Source organism: Berghia stephanieae, chromosome 3 (assembly GCF_034508935.2).
Source record: "Berghia stephanieae isolate SIO BIC M18660-M18661 chromosome 3, UCSD_Bste_1.3, whole genome shotgun sequence".
In the NCBI taxonomy this organism is placed as follows: domain Eukaryota; kingdom Metazoa; phylum Mollusca; class Gastropoda; order Nudibranchia; family Aeolidiidae; genus Berghia; species Berghia stephanieae.
The window spans coordinates 82,142,081-82,161,397 of record NC_088362.1 but is presented as its reverse complement, the minus strand read 5'-3'; the positions used below and the strand labels follow the sequence as shown (position 1 = coordinate 82,161,397).

The following is a 19,317-nucleotide window of genomic DNA, read 5'->3' as shown; positions in this document are numbered from 1 at the left end:
AATAATAATAATAATAATAATAATAATAATAATAATAATAATAATAATAATAATAATAATAATGATAATAATAATAATAATAATAATGATAATAATAATAATAATAATAATAATAATGAATAATAATAATAATATAATAATAATAATAATAATAATAATAATAATAATAATAATAATAATAATAATAATAATAATAATAATAATAATAATAATAATAATAATAGTAATAATTCTTTATTGCATCCCAAAAAGGAAATTTTTTGTGCAGACGTGTTATAATTTACACAATAAGATAAAAATACAATGGAAATAGGATGTATATATAAAAAAGGAACAGCTCCATAACCAGAGCTGCGCTTTATAATATAAATAATTTCAACACTGTAAAATACTTAAAACTGTCACTATAAATTGAAAATTGAAAAGATTGCAAAGAAATAAATTAATAAATTAATATTTACATTTTTTGAAAGTAAAAATGCGAAATAATTATATAAAATGATTATTGCTTGTTGTTATAAAGCCTAATACTGGACGGCAGAAAAGATTTTCATTGTCTCTCTGTTTTCGTTGAAATAGAGAAAGGGCGACCACTTCTTTCTGACATAATAACTGATGGTCTTAGTGGATGATACTGGTCAGTTAATATTTTAGTTATTTTATTTATACAAAATTTCTCGTATAAAAGATCTACATCGTCAACATCATTTATATAGCGTTTAATGGATTTTTTAATATTTGAATTTATTTTTTTCCTTTCCACTGCTAAGCATTTGCCTCCCCAAGCTATTATACAAAATGACAAAACACTTTCGATTACTGCTCTATAAAATAATGTGCAGAGGGTTTTATCTATTCTAAACTGAGATAGTTTTGATAAAAAATATGTACGTCTGCACATCTTATGCCTAATTATTTTCGAGCGTTCATCCCACTTAAGCCTGTCATCAATTGATACACCAAGGTATTTGTAGTGAGGAACTCGCTGGACGAATTGGTCCTTTAATTTTAACGGTTCTATCGGTTCCTTCACTCTCCTAAAGTCAATCACTAGCTCCATTGTCTTGCTTATGTTAAGCTCTAGGTGGTGGGCATCACACCAAGACACAAATCTATCAATTTCTTGCCTATAAGCCACTTCGTTGCCATTTGTTATGAGGCCTTGAAGAGCGGTGTCATCTGCAAACTTTATTAAAAGGACACTCAGGTTTTGACTTCTACAGTCATTCGTGTATATTGTGAATAATACAGGGACAATACACAACCTTGAGGAGCACCAATATTTGTAGTTATACATGAAGATATGTTTTGTCCTGATTGAACATATTGGGCTCTATCCGTAAGAAATTCGAGCACTCAAGCAATTATATACTTGTTTAAATTCAGACTAGTCAAGTTTTGAACAACCAACTGAGGTTCCACTGTATTGAACGCTGAAGAAAAATCTGCAAAAAGCAATCTGCAATAGCTCTTAGCGTGATCCAGATGCCTGTAGATGTTTGTAAACAGCAAAATGGCATCCTCTACGCCAGGTCCTGGTTTGTAAGCAAATTGATGACTATCACTCAATGGCATAAACTGGTTCCTAATTTTAACAAGAACAAGTTTTTCTAAAGATTTCATGACTATTGAAGTCAGTGCAACAGGTCTGAGATCGTTCATAGATTCAAGTTTTTCTTTTTTTGGAACAGGAATAATTTTTGAAGTTTTCCAAATTTCAGGGATCGAAACGCATTGGATGGACCAGTTAAAAATATGTGTATAAATGGGGGAAAGCTGATGGGCACATTCTTTTAATAATTTTCCTTTCAATCCATCCGGCCCAGCAGCCTTCCTCTCGTTTAGTTTCGAAAATACGAATCTCGTTTCTTCTTCACTGACCTCAATAGTCATTTCATCTTCCAAAGCCCTGTCTACTTTATGTTTTTTCATTTTCAATATCAATTGTCAATTTCGATATCTTCTGATATAATCGTGGGCTTTGGATTATAGTTAACAGCAGTTTTAAGCCCCCGCCACGTGTCCCGTATATCCCCAGAAGAAAAGCATTTTTCAATTTTATTTTTGTACTTGTCTCTACAACTAGATATTACTCTCTTTATCTCTTTTTGTTTTGTTTTCAGATCTTTTTTGTTTCCACTAGTAAAGAGAGTTTTCTTTTGGTTCAATAAAAGTTTTAGATCTTTTGTTATCCAAGGCTTGTTGTTAGGATAATATTTTATTTCTTTTTTACAGGACACTAGCTGTTCACATACTCACTCACACAGTCATTCAGCTCATCCACACTATCACATGATTCGATAAAAACATTCCAGTCAGTGCATTCAAAACAACCACGCAACTCCTCACACACACTTTCGTTCATGACCTGAACACACTTCACTACTGGCTTACAACGTTTGATGACAGGGCGATATATAGGTAATAATAATAACATATTGTGGTCCGATGAACCGAGTGGAGCTCTTGGAAAACATTTATAGGACTTGTCAACATTACAGAAAAATAGGTCGAGGGTCGATTTGTCACGAGTAAAGCACTGAACAAATTGTGAAAGTCCAGGAATTATTATATTATTGCAATGATTAAAATCGCCAGTCACAAGAAAAACACAGTCAGGAGATTTTTTTTTCATTTTCCACATGACTTATTAGAGATTATATATTTCTAGCCCTAGTATTCTTGGCGTTGCACTGTACTGACGGTTATTTCAATCCTTTAGTCAAATGCGTCCATGATTGGGAAGTTGACTTGTCATGTAATGAGTAAGCCACAAACCAGCAACGCAGAATGAGATTAAACTCTTACAAAAATATTTTATTCAGTTTGCCCCCAAAAAAATTAACTCCACAGATAAAGGTGATCATCTGAAAAGATGTGTATGAAACAGTGCCGGACAAAACAGAAAGAAAAATGCAAGAAAAATCATCCCAAAAATATGCCTGCCTCGACTGGGGAATCGAACCTCATACCGCCTGATTCCCTATTAGACGTGCTACCATTACAAGGCATACCATTTCAAAAAAATTATCTTACACCAGTGCCTGCCTCCTTAATTTGTCATGAACCCAGCATTCGTAATAGGATTTAATGGTCTGATGTCACGTCGCCCAGCAACGAGCAGCTTGGTTCTAAACAAAGAAAATCGGTACTTTTTATTCTTCATGCTGACTAGAACTTGTTCACATGTCATGTGATCAGAATGTATAAAATTCAAAACATGATCAGATTTATAATGTTTTTCTCCTCTGGATACACTTTTATGCTCGTCGGAGAAGTATTTCATAAGGGCGTCCGCCATCGTTCCGATATTTTAGAACCAGTTACTAAGTTACTCTGCGTCATTACGAGGGAAGTGACGTCACGACCGTTGAAGCGTATTGCATTCAATCTTTGTACTTGGAACATGCTCTTTATGGTTCACTGGTTCACGAAACAGTATTGATTATGTTTACGTAAAAATTTCAACCGGTTCACAACAGAAAAAAAAACATTATCGCTGATTATATAATTGGGTAATTAGCTATTTTCTACATCTTGCAATTATAGAAATTGGATCGGCTACCTATTTAGTTAAAATATATCGATAGAGCTATGGTGATGATTTCAACAATTGTCAGTCGTCGACAAGTTTCTTCCTTCATTTCCTATCTCTAATGCCCGCGCTCTTGTGTGCACGAAGTTTTAGTACGATTTATGATGCACATCTTCTATTCCATATCAATTCTTGATGTTAAATTATTGATGCTAAGCGTTTATGTAAAATACTCACCTGTTCTGTGTGCCAGAGGATTCCTACAAATATCCAAAAATTATGTGTAATATTCAACGTTTATAGTCTGTAAGAGGAACTTGAATGAGAACTAATAACCCAACTAGCAGTTTTAAACAATAAGAAAGACCACAGTGACGTCAGCTTTATTCTTTCTATAGCTACCTCTTTGCGAAAGATTAAGCGAGATGCATAGAAACTGCTTTGTAAACCTGATATTATATTTGATATTGTCACAACAAACAGACCAGGTGGAATACGTCAATGTGGCCCTAGGAAAACCAACGGATCAAATCAGCCAGTTTAGACATTGTAAGTATTGTCTTTTTTTATATATTCTACACAAAACAACTTTATATCGATATCGGAAATTAATTGACCTGAGAGCCGAAGGACCAAGTCTATGAGGTCTTTACTCTATGTCAATAAATTACCTATTTCGGTTAAATCGTATTACGGCACCCCTTCATCCATCTTTTTTTCATTTTCTTTCTTTCTTTTCTTTTTTGTTTTTTGTTTTGTTTTGTTTTGTTTTGTTTTTGTTTTTTGGGGGGTTTTTTGGGTTTTTTTTGTTTTGTTTTTGTTTTGTTTTTGTTTTTTGTTTGTGTTTTTTTTTTTTTTTTGTTTTTTTGTTTTTGTTTTTTGGTCTATCATTTTTTGGGTGACGTAAACAGGCATTAAACTCCATAATGCACTATTATGAGTCTTAAATTGTGCTTAATGATCTACACGAAACGTGATGACGTAATTACACACCTAGAGAAAGATGAAGAGAGGTGAATTTTAGTTACCTGACATTTTCAATTCACTCCAATTGTTTTGCATTCATTCGTCTTAATTTTAACCAATTCCTTAATTTTGTGAATGGTTTTGGATACGATGAGTGTAATAATGATTACATCACGTTTTGTTTTGTTTATTTGTTGGGTAATTTTTTTTCGGTTATAAACCCTCATGTTAATTAAAGATTTTCACTAAACAAGCTCGTTAAGATCTTAAATTAAAACTTGTGTTTGTAATCTAATAAACTTGGTTTAATCCTATATTATTATATCTTATTCCCATATCTAAGAAATTTTAAAGAATAAAAAATGGTAACATTGTGTGGATTTGAATTTGTTTGCATGTAATCATTTCAACATAATACTGGGTTGAGGCGCTGGGTGACATATTTGTCTGTTGTTTTGTTTTATGTATCATTTTAGATGACTCAAGCCTGGCTGTGGATGGTAAAAGAAACACGGTTCTTGGAGATAATTCATGTGCGCACGATGTGGGCAACACCAATTCCTATTGGGTTGTTGATTTAGTTCACTATTACCCCATCCGCCACATCAACATCACAAACAGAGATATTTATTCCAATCGTCTTAGTGACTTTTATATCTACGTGTCGGGTGTAAAACCTTACCCAGCACAGGAAGAAGGCCGTATTGGTGAGTTGTGCCTGCACTTTCCAGGCGAGTTTCCCCCAGCAGGTCCTCATTCGTTGGAATGTGAATCCAAATCTATTTGTGGAAGGTACGTTTATGTATGGCAACCGTTGTTCACGTATCTCACTATCTGTGAATTTGAAGTCTTTGTTGATGCGCAAGAAATCATGAACGCCAATGGTTTCTATGTTTTCCCAGAGAGGAAGAGTACAATGACACCATATGTATCAATCACACTTGAAGAGTTCACGAGAATGAATTGCGTAAGAATGTGTTTATCAACTGGACTAAGATGTGCACTGCTTGTACAAGTAGAGGAAGCGACGAAACTGTGTGAATGTATTGATGTTGATAGTGTCCAGTCTTCACCGGACATTGCTGGTATTGGTTGGTCTCTCATGAAAAATTTGAGAATGTAACCTTTAACTTTTCGTTCATATTTAATCGTTCTCGACGTTTATAAAGGAGTTTTTCTCATGAAGAGTTTCCAGTTAGTTGGCTTTATAAAACAATTGATAAGCTACCATTGGTTGAGTAAAGACAATTAGAGCTTTTATAAAGCGCAATATCCACTAAAGGTGCTCAAAGAGCTTTACACGGGATCCCTGGACAACAGCAACACTTAACATGTAGGACGGGACATGACGCCTTTTAGGCGATATTACAATTCTTTTTTCGGACAGAGACAACGCTGTTAACGACCAGGTACTCATTTTACACTTGAGTACAGCTCGAAACCAGAGCTTTCCTATCTGAAAGTGAGTGTCATACCACTAGACCACAAGTCGCAATGTACACTTATATAAATATTTATTTTACTTATTAAGTACTAGAGTGATATGCCATATCGTAGAATGCACTTTTTATTTAGATCTTTTCTTATATCTATATTGTCTGATGTTTATTCATACGACGATCTGTATTATTGTATATGTAAATATACACTGCATTAGCATTTTTATTCCTTATTCTATCTGCTGCTATGACTTCCTGACAATAGTCCATCACTGGAAGAGTTGTTTCCACTTGATTTGACTTTATAAAGCAATAGGATTCAATAGTCACGTCCGCCCAGCAACGAGCAGCTTTTGTTCTAAACAAACATAATCGGTACTTTTTATTCTTCATGCTGGCTAGAACTTTTTCACATGTCATGTGGTCAGAATGTATTAAAGTCAAAACATGATCAGATTTATGATGTTTTTCTCCTCTGGATACACGTTTATGCTCGTCGGAGAAGCATTTCATCAGGATGTCCACCATTGTTACGATAGTTTAGAACCAGTTAATAAGTTACTATGCGTCATTACGAGGGAAGTGACATCACGACTGTTGAAGGCTTTTGATTTCACCATTGGTTCAGTACACTAATATAAATATATATTTTACTTATTACATACCAGAGTGATATGCCATATCGTAGAATGAATGCACTTTATTTTAGATCTTTTCTTATTTCTATTTATTATGGTGTCCTTTTATACAACGATATTAATATTGTATATATGTAAATGTTCACTGTATTGGCATTTTTATTCCTAATTCTTTCACTAGACTATGTACCGCCTAAATATCTTGTCTTCATAATGATAACCCATTCTGTCGCTCAAAAATTCCTAAACATAAACATGATTTAACCAGACATTTTCCGTTCAAACACATTCTGTGGAGTGGAGTAAGGAGAAGTGAATTACAGTAAAATTCTAATGTTATAATAATATGCTACAGTGATTGACGTAATCAGTCAGATGGTGAAAAGGTTTGAACTGAGGTATTGCTAAGTTTAGTTAGAAGGTCAATTTTTATCAAAAGCGTGTTCTTGTCATAAATGATTAAATCAACCAGTTTTGTACATCTTCGGAAAATATCAAAGCTTAATTTTACTTCAAAATAATTTTTACAGTTAGTCCAGTTGAAAAAGTATGAAATTTGAGAATATTTGTTGGATATCTGACCATCTGACCATAACTTCATGAAAAATACCCGATTTACTTCAAATAAAAATTAAAATGCTCTGGAAAGCATATTCTTTCAGAAAATGAAAAAAAAATGCAAATATAAAATTTTTCCCTTCGACTAATTATGTCATGCATTTACACATATATGAGCGACCTTTTCAAAACGGTGTTCTATCGAGATGAACAAGATGATTAAAATTCTATTTATAGCCACAAATTATATGAAACTTGACGTAAATTTGTTCATTCGCTACGGCGGAGAATAAATACAATTTCTAAGCGGATAGTTGCTGGAGAAATAAATTCTTGAACTGCTACATTATTTACAAAGGAAAATAGCGACGACTCATTATTTTTGTTCGCTATTACGCTATAGTAAAATCATTTTCTTTCCTGAACCTGCTGGTATTGGTCGGTCTTTTATGAAAATATTCAGGCTGTAACCTTTAACTTTTCCTTCATATTTAATTGTTCTGGACGTTTATAAAGGAGTTTTTCTCATGAAGTCTTTCCATTTAATTGGCTTTATAAAACAATTGATAAGTTACCATCGGTTGAGTATAATAAAATTGAGCTTTTATATAGCGCGATATCCACTAAACGTGCTCAAAGCTCTTTACAAGGGGTCTCTGACATGCAGTAACACGTAATAATGCAGAACGAGACATGGCGATGTAAGAGAGTTAGCTTACAGCAAGTGGGTTTAATGAGTTCACGATACTTGTATATCAGTTAAACTTGGTCATTATATCGAGTAGTCTAGGACAGTTTTACGTTCCAAAGTTAAAGGATTAGTCATTATATTGAGTACTAGAAAATCACTTTCTTTGGTCGGTGTTGCTTGGTATTTGGGGATAATAGCATCAAATTATAGTTGGAATTTATTATATGGGCGTACAGGTTATTTGGGTGTACTGAACGTAAAACTGACGTTTACCAAAAGTATATTATATCATAAAAGGCGGGGTTTAACATTAATATGTAAGAATTAACGTTTCAGGTTTGAATATGATTTGACCTTACTTTTAGGGGTGGAATTTAGACTGTCAAGGAACTGTCGAAACTACAAGGTGGCGTGATTTGTGGAATTATGGGTAGAATTTACAATAGGGAAAAGCATAGTGATGCTAGATTATTCTACATTCTACCTTTTGATTCTAGATTATTCTACGATTCTACTTCACGATGAGCTGCACTTTCCTAGTGTCTAACTAAGAATCTTTATTTTACGGATTTAGAAATATTCCACGTATATTGAAAATGGTTACATAGGCAAAATGACTTTACATTTGGATTGATTTTACGGATTTGGAATTTATGAAACTGATTAAATTATGACCATGCTATTTGATTTGGATTTGGAATTTATCACAACAAATAAAGCTGTAAGAAATGAAACTTGGAATCTGGATTTTTATTTGAATGTCTTGATGTTGTAAATTCAATTATCATCATTGGCCCTTGAACTATTTAGTCATTATTAACATCTACAACACAATGCAAAGGAATATCATTACCATCTATCAAAAACCACTATACGATCACAAGCCATTACATATGTGAGCGACTACCCCACAGCAATATTACATTTGTTTTTCAGACAGAGACAACGCTGTTAACGCCAAGTACTCATTTTACACCTGAGTCCGGTAAGAGAAATTTGAATAAAGAGCCTTTTCCACTGGGACCTTCCGATCCGAAATAGAATGTCATACCACACGATCGCATAACCACACCAAAGGGTGTCATTACAGTTAATACACGAAACAGTTTATAGCTAATACATGAAACAGTTTATAGCTAATACATGAAACAGTTTAAAATCAAAACAAAAGACTCTAAATCTTCTAATCACGTCAAAAATTCTATTGATATGGAGCTCGAAATATTCAACCTCACACAGAAGATCACTTTGTTCAGCTTGACCCATGGGTATATTTACAGCTTTTATGAACAAAGAAGCAAATTTACACTTATTAAGAATTATCCAATCGTCGGACAGCAACAAATCATTTGATCGATGACTTGGTTGGACGAACATTTGAAAATAGACCTCCATCATTGTCTAATTTTTCGGGAAGAAGGGGGGAACGTTGACCTCAAAATTTGCACCTTCTCGACCATATCTCAAATTTGAGCATAGCTTTCGATAATAACCCAAATTTAAGCATAGCCTTTGATTAAAACCCAAGTTTGAGCTAAGCCTTTGATAACAACCAGCGGTGCATAGTTCAGTCCTGGAAAAGGCTTTTTACTCTCATTCTCTCACCGCACTCAGGTGTAAAATGAATACCTGGCATTCAACAGCGTTGTCGCTGTCGAAAAGAAATGTACTATCGTCTAACAACCGTCATGCCATGTGTTGCTGTTGTCCAGACCCACCTTGTAAAGCGCTTTGAGCATTTTAGAGGATATTGTTCTATACAATAGAGAACAAAACTCTGATGTCAAAATACTGGTTTAAATCTCTTTGTAAGTATAAAGCCAATCAACTGGAGGACTGGATGCATACATTGCGCAACAAATCCTCTGGTCTCAGAGTGATGACATCATATTTTCTATCCCAAATTGATGCTGGTTGTCAATAAAGATTATCCATCATTGCACTTCACGCCCAGTAATAATAAAAATATGCATATATATCCTGCAACTAAAATAGGTATACCAGTTTATGACTCAAAATGTAACCTATTCATTGTTAGTTCTCCAAGGGACTGGTTACACAATTCCAATGGGTTTTGAACCGGAAGAGTGGAAAGTGTGACGTCACGACTTCTCCATCCCATTTGTAATGTGTATTTAATCACACATAATATTGTAATGTGTGGTTTAGCGGTAAGGTGTTTCGTCTGGCCTAAAAAGTCAAACAATTTTTAAGGTAGTCAGAGAGAGGATCGATGACAGTGATCGTGGAAAATCCTGGTCCCGACGCTGTCACCTTGGGTAAGGCACTTTGCACACATTATCCCACTCGGCTCGTGTGTGAATGAGTACTTGGCCATGTACAGTGACGGATATTGTAACGTTGTTAGTACAAAAATGCGCCTACTAGACGAATTTTACTGTATATGGTTCCATATAGCTTGCTGTGAGGGAATAAATGAAACATTATGGTGCTGATTGAGCATGGTTAATCCGAAAAATGCTCTATATGAATGTTCATATTTATGTATTTAATCACTCTAACTTCCATTTCTTAGCTGTCTTCCCAATGACAACAATGTTAATGGGATAGAAATAAATTAATCCATATGTGATTTTTTTTTCACACTTTTATTACAAAATAGAAAACATTTATAGATAGAAAGATAAATCAAAGCAAAAGTCATTTCATTCTAGTTTTGATGTAAGTTGAAGGTAAGTACAAACGCAACACAAACATTCATCTACAAATTCTTACACATTAACACACCATCGGGCACGTTTATAAATCTTTTTAAAATTGTCCATTGAATAAGAAAATATTGTATGAAAAATATATCAATAGTGACTCATTGATTCAAAACGGTATTAAGTCGGAAGGATTTAGATGTTGAAAACTGAAATAAAAGTCACAAAGTTGAGACTCCAGTCTAATTTCCGTTTTATTAATATAATATTATATAAAATCACAAAAATCAAAATCTCACCTTTCTGATCTTTTTAACATTAAATTCACGATTAGAAATAAGAGTTGCCACGACGTAATACCGTTTTGATACGATGGGACACAATTATATCACAAATCTTGGAATTATAACCATTTATACATCACCAATTATCCTGTACATTAAAATAAATGATCACCAAAAGGATGGGATCACAACAGCAAATTCAAAATAAACATCTGATTCAACAACTCGAATCATCTCAAATCGCGAATAATACCATTTTCGTTATTGCATTTTTTATCATCAGACACCATTTACTCATATCTCAAAAACTTCCAGATTTAGAAAATTCAATCACTTCACATAGAAAGATGTTATTCAACAACGAAACAAATGGATATCTTATTTTAGAAGAAAGAAACGTTATCAAAGAGAGACAGGATTTCCATTGTAATTTCGGCATCAATTTAATGCAATGTTTTATATCATTTAATTTCTAAAAGCTGTATAATTGCACTCTGGGATCGTTTGGATTTTTTTATTACGTAACCGAAAGACTATATGCCTCTTACTTTATTCTCCCAAACGTTTCTATTCAATGTTAAACTTGTTCTCTTATTTGTCTATAAAACATAAAACAAGATAGTATTCCTGCCCATCATAAATAAACTTAAGTCCCGTTGTTTTTAATGTGTTATTTTTCTATTTATGTGTGATTTAAAATCATTCTAACACAATCACTTTGACAACAAGAAACAATAACTTCCTAACAATCGTAATGACTGGCGGTATCTAATAAAAATAATGTTCTCGTTTATTGTGGCTTAAGTAGTGAATAAATCCCGCCTAGCACAAAATTAACTCATTATAGATTAAGGCTACCGTCACCACGCCCTCTACCACCTCGACCTCCTCTACGTCCAAAAGGACCCCGTGGTCCTTGGCCTTGGTCTTGATCCTGACCTCCATCTCCATTTCGTCGCTGACCTCTTCCGCGACCTCCACCTGGGCGTCGTCCTTCACCTCTACCCTGACCTCTTCTACCGGGGAGTCTGCTTCCAATATTACCAGGAACCATGAGAGAAACTTGAGAGTCGTAGCCAAAGAAAGTTAACGTCTTGGTGTCAGGGTCTTCTTCACCGGCTGTAAGAGCAAACAATATTCAGACATCGTTGAAGTACATTTACAGATATCTCAAAATGCATAAGATTGATATGAACAAGAAGAAGAAACGACGATAGATAAAAAATAGACAAAATCATTATAAATTGAAAAAACACTTTCAGTTGTATTAAATTTGATGACCTAATATACGAATTTGATATTCATGGTAATGAAAAAATATTTTTATTAACAGACATGTATGTCGTCTGGCAAAATACTAAAATAATTGAACAAATCATTTTTTTTAAAATTATGTAACCCCCCCCCCCCCTCCCCGTCACATCTCCTATATCTAACTCCTAACTCTTAAAGACAAAACACACACACACGCATATATATATATATATATATTGTAAAGTATTAAAGGCGTATCGATGAGAGAGAACAAAAATACGACCGTAGAGAGTTGTAGCTCAGAAAATTGGACATAACGAAACCAAAGGCAATTTAGTCGTTGTCAAAATCCAAAATGCTGTTAAATATTTTCGTCTATTTTTCAGATTAAAAAATCAGGCCTATTCTTTTTCTCTAATTGTTAAAAGGGACATAATTTGCCAGTGTTCTTACCTAACATAGGTGTGGTCTGAATCAGTCTTGCTCCACGACAGAATCTCGCCAAGGAGGGATCAGCTTGGAATATGGCCAATGTTTCCTCTCTGCTCAGTGGAGCATTTGTACCATTGAGAGCTTCGCTGTATGCCATTGTGATTGTGGTGTCCTGTATAGAATAATTCAAAATAGGGTTTAATAAAATGGCATAAGCAAAAATGAAGATATCAGTCATACTAGGACGTATAAAGAATTGAGCTTTTATGGAGCAAGATCCATTAAACGTTTTCAAAGCGCGCTACAATGGGTCCTCAAGTCAACAGCAGCACTTAACATGTAGGACGAGAAATGGCGCCTTTCGGCGATATTACAATTTTTCGAACTGAAGCAACGCTGTTAACGTCCGGGTATTCATTTTACACCTGAGTAAGGTAAGAGAATGTTAGTAGAGAAACTTTTCCAGGGACTCATCTATTCGCCCCTCAGAGCAGGACACAAACCCTGGACCTTCCAATCCGAAGCGAGTGTCATACCACAAGACTACATAGCCGCACATAATATCAACAATGGGATGGACTAAAATCGTATTTACTTTACAAACAACACAATATGTAGTAGTCTTTAGACACCCGGTATAATAATCGTTATAATTGAAAAGCATAAACACGATGGTCTTTTTTATAACTCAACCTATCCCTATACATTTTATTTATTTAATTATTTATTTATTTCTAAATAAATTTATTTATTTATTCATACTTAATTATTTATTGATATATTCATGTATCTATTATTATTAGGTTTGCTTTGGTTTATCATATTTTAATTTATTCATTGGAAATTCTAGGTTGATGTATGATTTATATATGAATTTGCCTAAAATAAACCTTTGAATTGAAATTTAAAGTTATTCAAACATGTATTCCACATTTGTAGTAGACTAATCATTATGTCACATGTCTTATCCTTGTTTATAACGATATTGTGTATAAAATATAGTATTTACATTCTCTTTTATTTAAAGATTCCTTCTACAGAAATATTCTTTTTATTTTGCACAAGCGTCCTACACTTAAAATATTTATCAATGCCTATACCCAAGTCCACCATCATGACATCTAAGATATTTCACTCGTTCCTTGAAAGCCAAATTTTCCCAAGAGATAAATTTTTAAAATGTTTTTTTTTCTGTAAAATTCTGTTTTATAATTTTCATTGGATACTCTACGTCCAAACAAGCCAATGTGTCTGAGAGTATTTTTGTATTTGTGTGTTTGTTTGTTCGTTTGTGTACTAAGAGGGAAGAGGTTATAGCTTTGACTTACGTTCCAGGCCGAGAAGTCCGACTCAATCTCTAATTTCGTAGCGCTAAGGTCAGTCATGAAACATGGGCCTCGTCTGAATCTTCCTTTGATGGTCATTGTCTGCATGGGATAGAAAGATGAATAAATCTAAGCATAAGTATAATGAGATAACTAATGCTCTGGACATTGATTTTGTAAACGTATGCTTTCAACGTGAGCACTTTCAACTAATATGCTCAAACTGCTTTACATGGGGTCTCAAGGCAACGCAACACTTAACGTATAGGCTGTGAGCGACCAGGTACTATTTTTCCAACTGAGTATAGTAAAAGAAGGTGAGTATTCGGCCTTAATCTAAAAATAAAACACGTAGATATTTGAAACTTTGGCCAGAAATCTCGTCATTCAAATATCGGTTGATCAAAATGACCCTCGTCTTGACAAAGACACCCAAACCTGGGACTTTTCCAGTAATCTACAGATCAAAAGTCGAGCACAAGATAATAAAGGGGAAAGAAATGCATAGTCGTAAAGATACAAAACTAATAAATGGTCAGAATATATTGATCTAGTTAATAGAATCAGAAAAGCTTTAAATTTCAGTTCTAAGTTCTATTAATTTGACAGTTTACATGACAGAGCAGGGGGAGAGAGGGGGGGAGAGAAGAAGAAGAAGAAGAAGAAGAAGAAGAAGAAGAAGAAGAAGAAGAAGAAGAAGAAGAAGAAGAAGAAGAAGAAGAAAAGAAATAGACAGAAGATAGACTGATAGATAGATGGATAGATAGATAGATCGATCACTTGACAAGTAAATAGATATGTCAATCTATAAGCAAATAGATTGATAGATAGAGATAGATAGATAGATAGATATATAGAAAGATAGATAGATAGATAGATAGATATATAGAAAGATAGATAGATAGATAGATAGATAGATAGATAGATAGATAGAGTGAAATATTAATACGTTGAAAGACTTACAAAGAGAAAAAGTCACAAATAGAAGGAATTTTAAGAAAGGAAGAGAAGAGAGAGAGAGAGAGAGAGAGAGAGAGAGAGAGAGAGAGAGAGAGAGAGAGCAGAATAACTATTAATACTTACATTAGTGGCAGTGTTCATCAAAATAATGGAGGATGTCATGTTGAGATCTCTGAGGTCTTTGCTGAATGTCACGAGAGCAACGATATCTTTATCCCTGTGGGCATAATTGAAAAATGGGATTGGGGTACTTGTCGCATGTTCGATTCAATAAGATTTTAACATATGGAAATCTCACCATTTTACAAAAGTTTTAGGGTTAACTAGTTTGACACGATGTGGGTTATGCTAATTCATCGATAATTGAATTAAAATATGTTTTGCCTCAATTTTTTTTTTAAACGTGTCTTCTGTTGGGCGGAAGCTATACTGAGTACCGCTGCCGAGATTAATGAAGATCTGAAGGAATGTATTTTGCGACCGGAAAGAATCCCTCACATTGCATCAGGCAACTTTACTGACAAGTTCATGCGCTTCAGGAAAATCGGTAACCAAACTCAAGTTATCCAATAGCTCTAAAAGATAACAATTACACTACAATAGTAATGGTCATTCAAACATTCAATGAATGAATGTTTTAATGACAATTAATATTGTAAAGAGCCGCCTAGCACTTATCTGGAAAATTCTACAGCACTATTCTTTTTAGTTTGCACATGCGTCCTACACTTAAAATATTTAGCAATGCCTATACCCAAGTCCACCATCATGACGTCTCAGATATTTGACTCTTTCAATGACATATATTGTTACTATAATATCAGTGGTCCCGATAGATCAGTTGCAAGTGCACTAATCTGACCAACAAAAGAACCAGTAACGATCTCGGAGACACTTAAGAGGGGACAGGGGTTCTCGCCCTTCTTCCGACCCAATTTCGATGCACTAGCATCCTATCCAAAAGTGTTTCAAAATTTACTTTCTATTTCAATCTATAATAACCGGGAAAACTTTAGTCCGATGGGCTTTCTGGATATGAAATCTCATTCTTAATTACAGAATATACACGTAATCTGATCGGACAATATACTTACGGAAGGACAAAAGCTTTCTGTGGAATGAGAGCTCCAGGACTTGCATCCACATCCCATGTGTACTTATCAGCATCTTTAAGAGCAGCAATAATCGGTGGTCCACCAGCACCAGGACGTCCACCACCCCCAGGTCTCCTCCCTATTGGCCCTCTTCCTGGACGACCTCCGCCACCGCCCTGTAGAGTCAAGAAAGATGTTGTAAAGCTGATTTTCATATATAACAGCTGCCTGTTTGAAAATTTTAAAATTCCCTTTTTAAGAGATGAATATTGTGGTCGCTATGACCCATTTTAATAGTTATCAACAATTTATCATCACACGGATTAAATAACACATCAAAATTCTTAAAAAGGTGTAGTCTGGCATCAACTTTCATTTTCAATGAGTTTTGATCTCAAAGATAATCATAAAGTTCTGAAATTGGATCCAAAAATTCTTAATTCTACGATTTTTTTGTAATGGCAGACAGGTCTGTATATCATATCATATCATGGAAGTAGAAAGTAAAAAGTAGTCCTTCAGAGCCATTAGGCCCATGGATCCGGAGTTTATCCCGGTTTCTATAGCGTGAAACGGACAATAGCAATTGATTACTATCCTTTGGATAGGACGCTAGTCTATCGAAAAGTACTTTCCGCCAGATCTAAAAGACCCAGCTACCCATTCGCTGCTGGGTGGAAAGGGGGGGGGAGGGGATGGAGGTCAGAAAAAAATCTCGACTGCACCCGAGATCAATCTTGGTCCCTTTGTGTGTGACACGAGTGCTCTACCATATCATGGAATGACCGGGGAAAAACTTACAGGTCTGATAATCCTTATTGTATTCGATTCATTGTTGTCATGGAAATATTTTCAATCCAAGGCAATGTTGTCTAATTACAACAATGATGAACCAAACCCAAATGTAGCGTTTGGTCTTCACAGCTTCTAATACGTGCACTTAGGATTCTAAATTCTTTAAGTGACATAGATAAAAATATTTTAAAATTAAATTAAGAATTAAAAACAGATATTGGATTTATGTCTTAGCATTGAAGGATTTAGATCTAGACTCTATACTATCAATAATTTATTTTATTGTTTTGAAGACTGGGAGATAAAGAAAATCAATCAACTATTTCTTTTCAAAGTTATGTAAGATTTAGTTATTTCTATGCCAAACTTATTTAATAACTTCACAAACGTTTGCATGAAATGTAATTGAAGTATTCCATTTATTTTAAGTTCAAGTTGCCCATGATATTTAAGGTTTTGTTTACTATAAAGACATGTGTAACCCATCGCTTCTATTGGGTATTATGTTAGATAGAACAAGTTGAATAGAATTGAGTTTAAAGTTAACATGGTGAGCAGTATAAAATTGAAGTCTTTGGAAGTTGGACACACAAAATTCATTTTCCTCAATGAAAGGAATTTATTTTCATGTTTAAAGTCTTTAAGTTTAGCTGATAAATAATTTTTAATGATCAAGATAATCTTGATATAATATTAATACCGTTTTGAGACAATGTCACATTTTATTTTGACGTTTTTCTGAGACGGAGGATAAATAAATAAATATATAAATAAAACTGTATTTATACATAAAGAAATTGGTTTTACTAAAGTGAATTACAAGAATGAATTAATAAGCGTCATAAAATTATTCATTCATACGAAGTGTACTGATTTGCCCAGATTTGAACCTAAATTTAATATATTTCTCCACTAAATGGCAACTGACAATGTTTACTAGAGTTTGAATTTTAAAATTGAATTAAAATGTGATTTACTCATAATGTTAAATAAATAATCAAATTGTGAACACTTACTCTCTGGGCGTCGATGGAAGCCACTACAAACAGCACGAAAAGTACAGAAGAAATAAGTTTCTGCATGGTTGCAATGTTTTTTTTTTTGACTTGGAAATTCTGTTTCTTGTGGTCAACTGGTTGTTGATTGTCCCTGTTGTGGTTAGTAGGTGTTAGGGCTTCATATTTATAAGGCCGCCCGGTCGTTTCGTGGTTGCATCGTGACGTCACGAGTTTTCATGACTGACATGTTTCACTGTTCACCTGGATCAAAAGGTCATGATCATACCTGTTTTGTTTACTAATTCATCCTCGTCGTTCTCCATTTTGCGTATTTCTACAGCGAGAAGGATGTTAGATGGATGGATTGTTGGAGTTGGGGGGGGGGGGTGAAATGAAAACAAGCTTTATTTTGCTTACGCAGGTCCGTTTTGAAATATTGAGTTGATGATACGCAGAGAGATTTGTCAACATCCTTGAAGAGTTTCAAAACATGTGGTAGTGTAGGGTGAGAAAGTGGTGTTGATGTCTCGTCTTATAATGAAAGTCAAACAATATTGAGCGTGGTAAGTGATCAGATAGGTGGCACTGATAGAAAAAAAGCCTTTGCTTTATCATATATTATCTCATCGAATTAGGCATAATCCCAATGGACTCAAATGTGAATAAATATCTAATTGCAGTGAGAGAAATATTAATAGTGTTATCACATATAGGGAAATATAACTTGGAATAGAATTTTTATTTTAATGGGCTGCTAGTGGGAGGGAATGAACCGTTTTGAAGCCTATTTAGCCTGGTGAATCCATTACAATGCGCTTTGAATATATGTTAATATAATATATATATATATATATTTTGAAATGAAGCATTTATATAGAGCAATATCCACTTAATGTGCTCAAGGCGCTTTACAAGGGGCCCGAAATCAACTGTAGCTCTCAATATTAGGACGAGACATGACGCCTGTTAGGCGCTACTACATTTTATTCTGATACAAGACAACGCTGTTAACAGCCAGGTACTTATTTTACACCTGCGTACGGTCAGAGAAAGTGAGTGAAAAACCTTTTCCAAGGACTCAACTTTGCGTCTGTCAGAACGTGATTCGAACCCGGGACCTTCCGTTCTGAAGACGAGTGTCATACCACTAGACCATATAGTCGGTATTTATCTCTCAAGGTAAAAATAATAGCAAGGAATAGACTCTAAAATAGATGGATAGGTAAATGAAATAGATCAATTTATTGTGACATTGTTTATCAAAACATAAAGCAATAGACTGATCAGTTAGTTGCAATGGCCAGGCAAAATTCTAACAGCTTGAGGGTCCCGATAGCTCAGTTGGTAGAGCACTCGCTTAGATCGATCCCGGATGAAAACAATATTGTTTTCTGACCTCCCTGTCCATCGAGTCAGGTAAGTTATGCATAATATAGTGTTTTTCCCAATAACTCAAAACTTTTAATATCATTGTCACAAGTACAGACATCGACCATGGTAAAGATCGCTTGAATTATCGCTGAGAAATCGAGTTCACACATAATATGTGAGTCATGTGGAGTAGATTGTGTGTAGCCATCAAAATTCTAATGGGCATAGAATTAAGTCTCACACGATATGCAAATTGATGATGACTAACACAGCCTATAGGCATTCAATATATGAATATAACAATTTCATAA

The 19,317-nt window shown here is 34.4% G+C and overlaps 2 protein-coding genes across 2 annotated transcripts; one reads left to right on the top strand and one right to left on the bottom strand.

Moving 5' to 3' along the window:
• Positions 1-3,596: 3,596 nt before the first annotated feature.
• On the top strand, positions 3,597-8,561 carry LOC144968614 (fucolectin-like). Its single transcript, XM_078907120.1, has 2 exons — positions 3,597-4,084; positions 4,978-8,561. Exons 1-2 carry the CDS (start codon positions 3,961-3,963, stop codon positions 5,622-5,624), a joined length of 771 nt encoding a protein of 256 aa, XP_078763246.1. The 5' UTR covers positions 3,597-3,960; the 3' UTR covers positions 5,625-8,561.
• Positions 7,051-17,791, bottom strand: LOC144968613 (uncharacterized). The gene is made up of 6 exons (XM_078907119.1): positions 17,654-17,791; positions 15,843-16,018; positions 14,872-14,965; positions 13,792-13,890; positions 12,485-12,635; positions 7,051-11,896 (listed from the first exon to the last, which is right to left on the bottom strand). The coding sequence occupies exons 1-6, from the start codon at positions 17,717-17,719 to the stop codon at positions 11,619-11,621; spliced, it is 864 nt and encodes a 287-aa protein (XP_078763245.1). The 5' UTR covers positions 17,720-17,791; the 3' UTR covers positions 7,051-11,618.
• Positions 17,792-19,317: the final 1,526 nt, after the last annotated feature.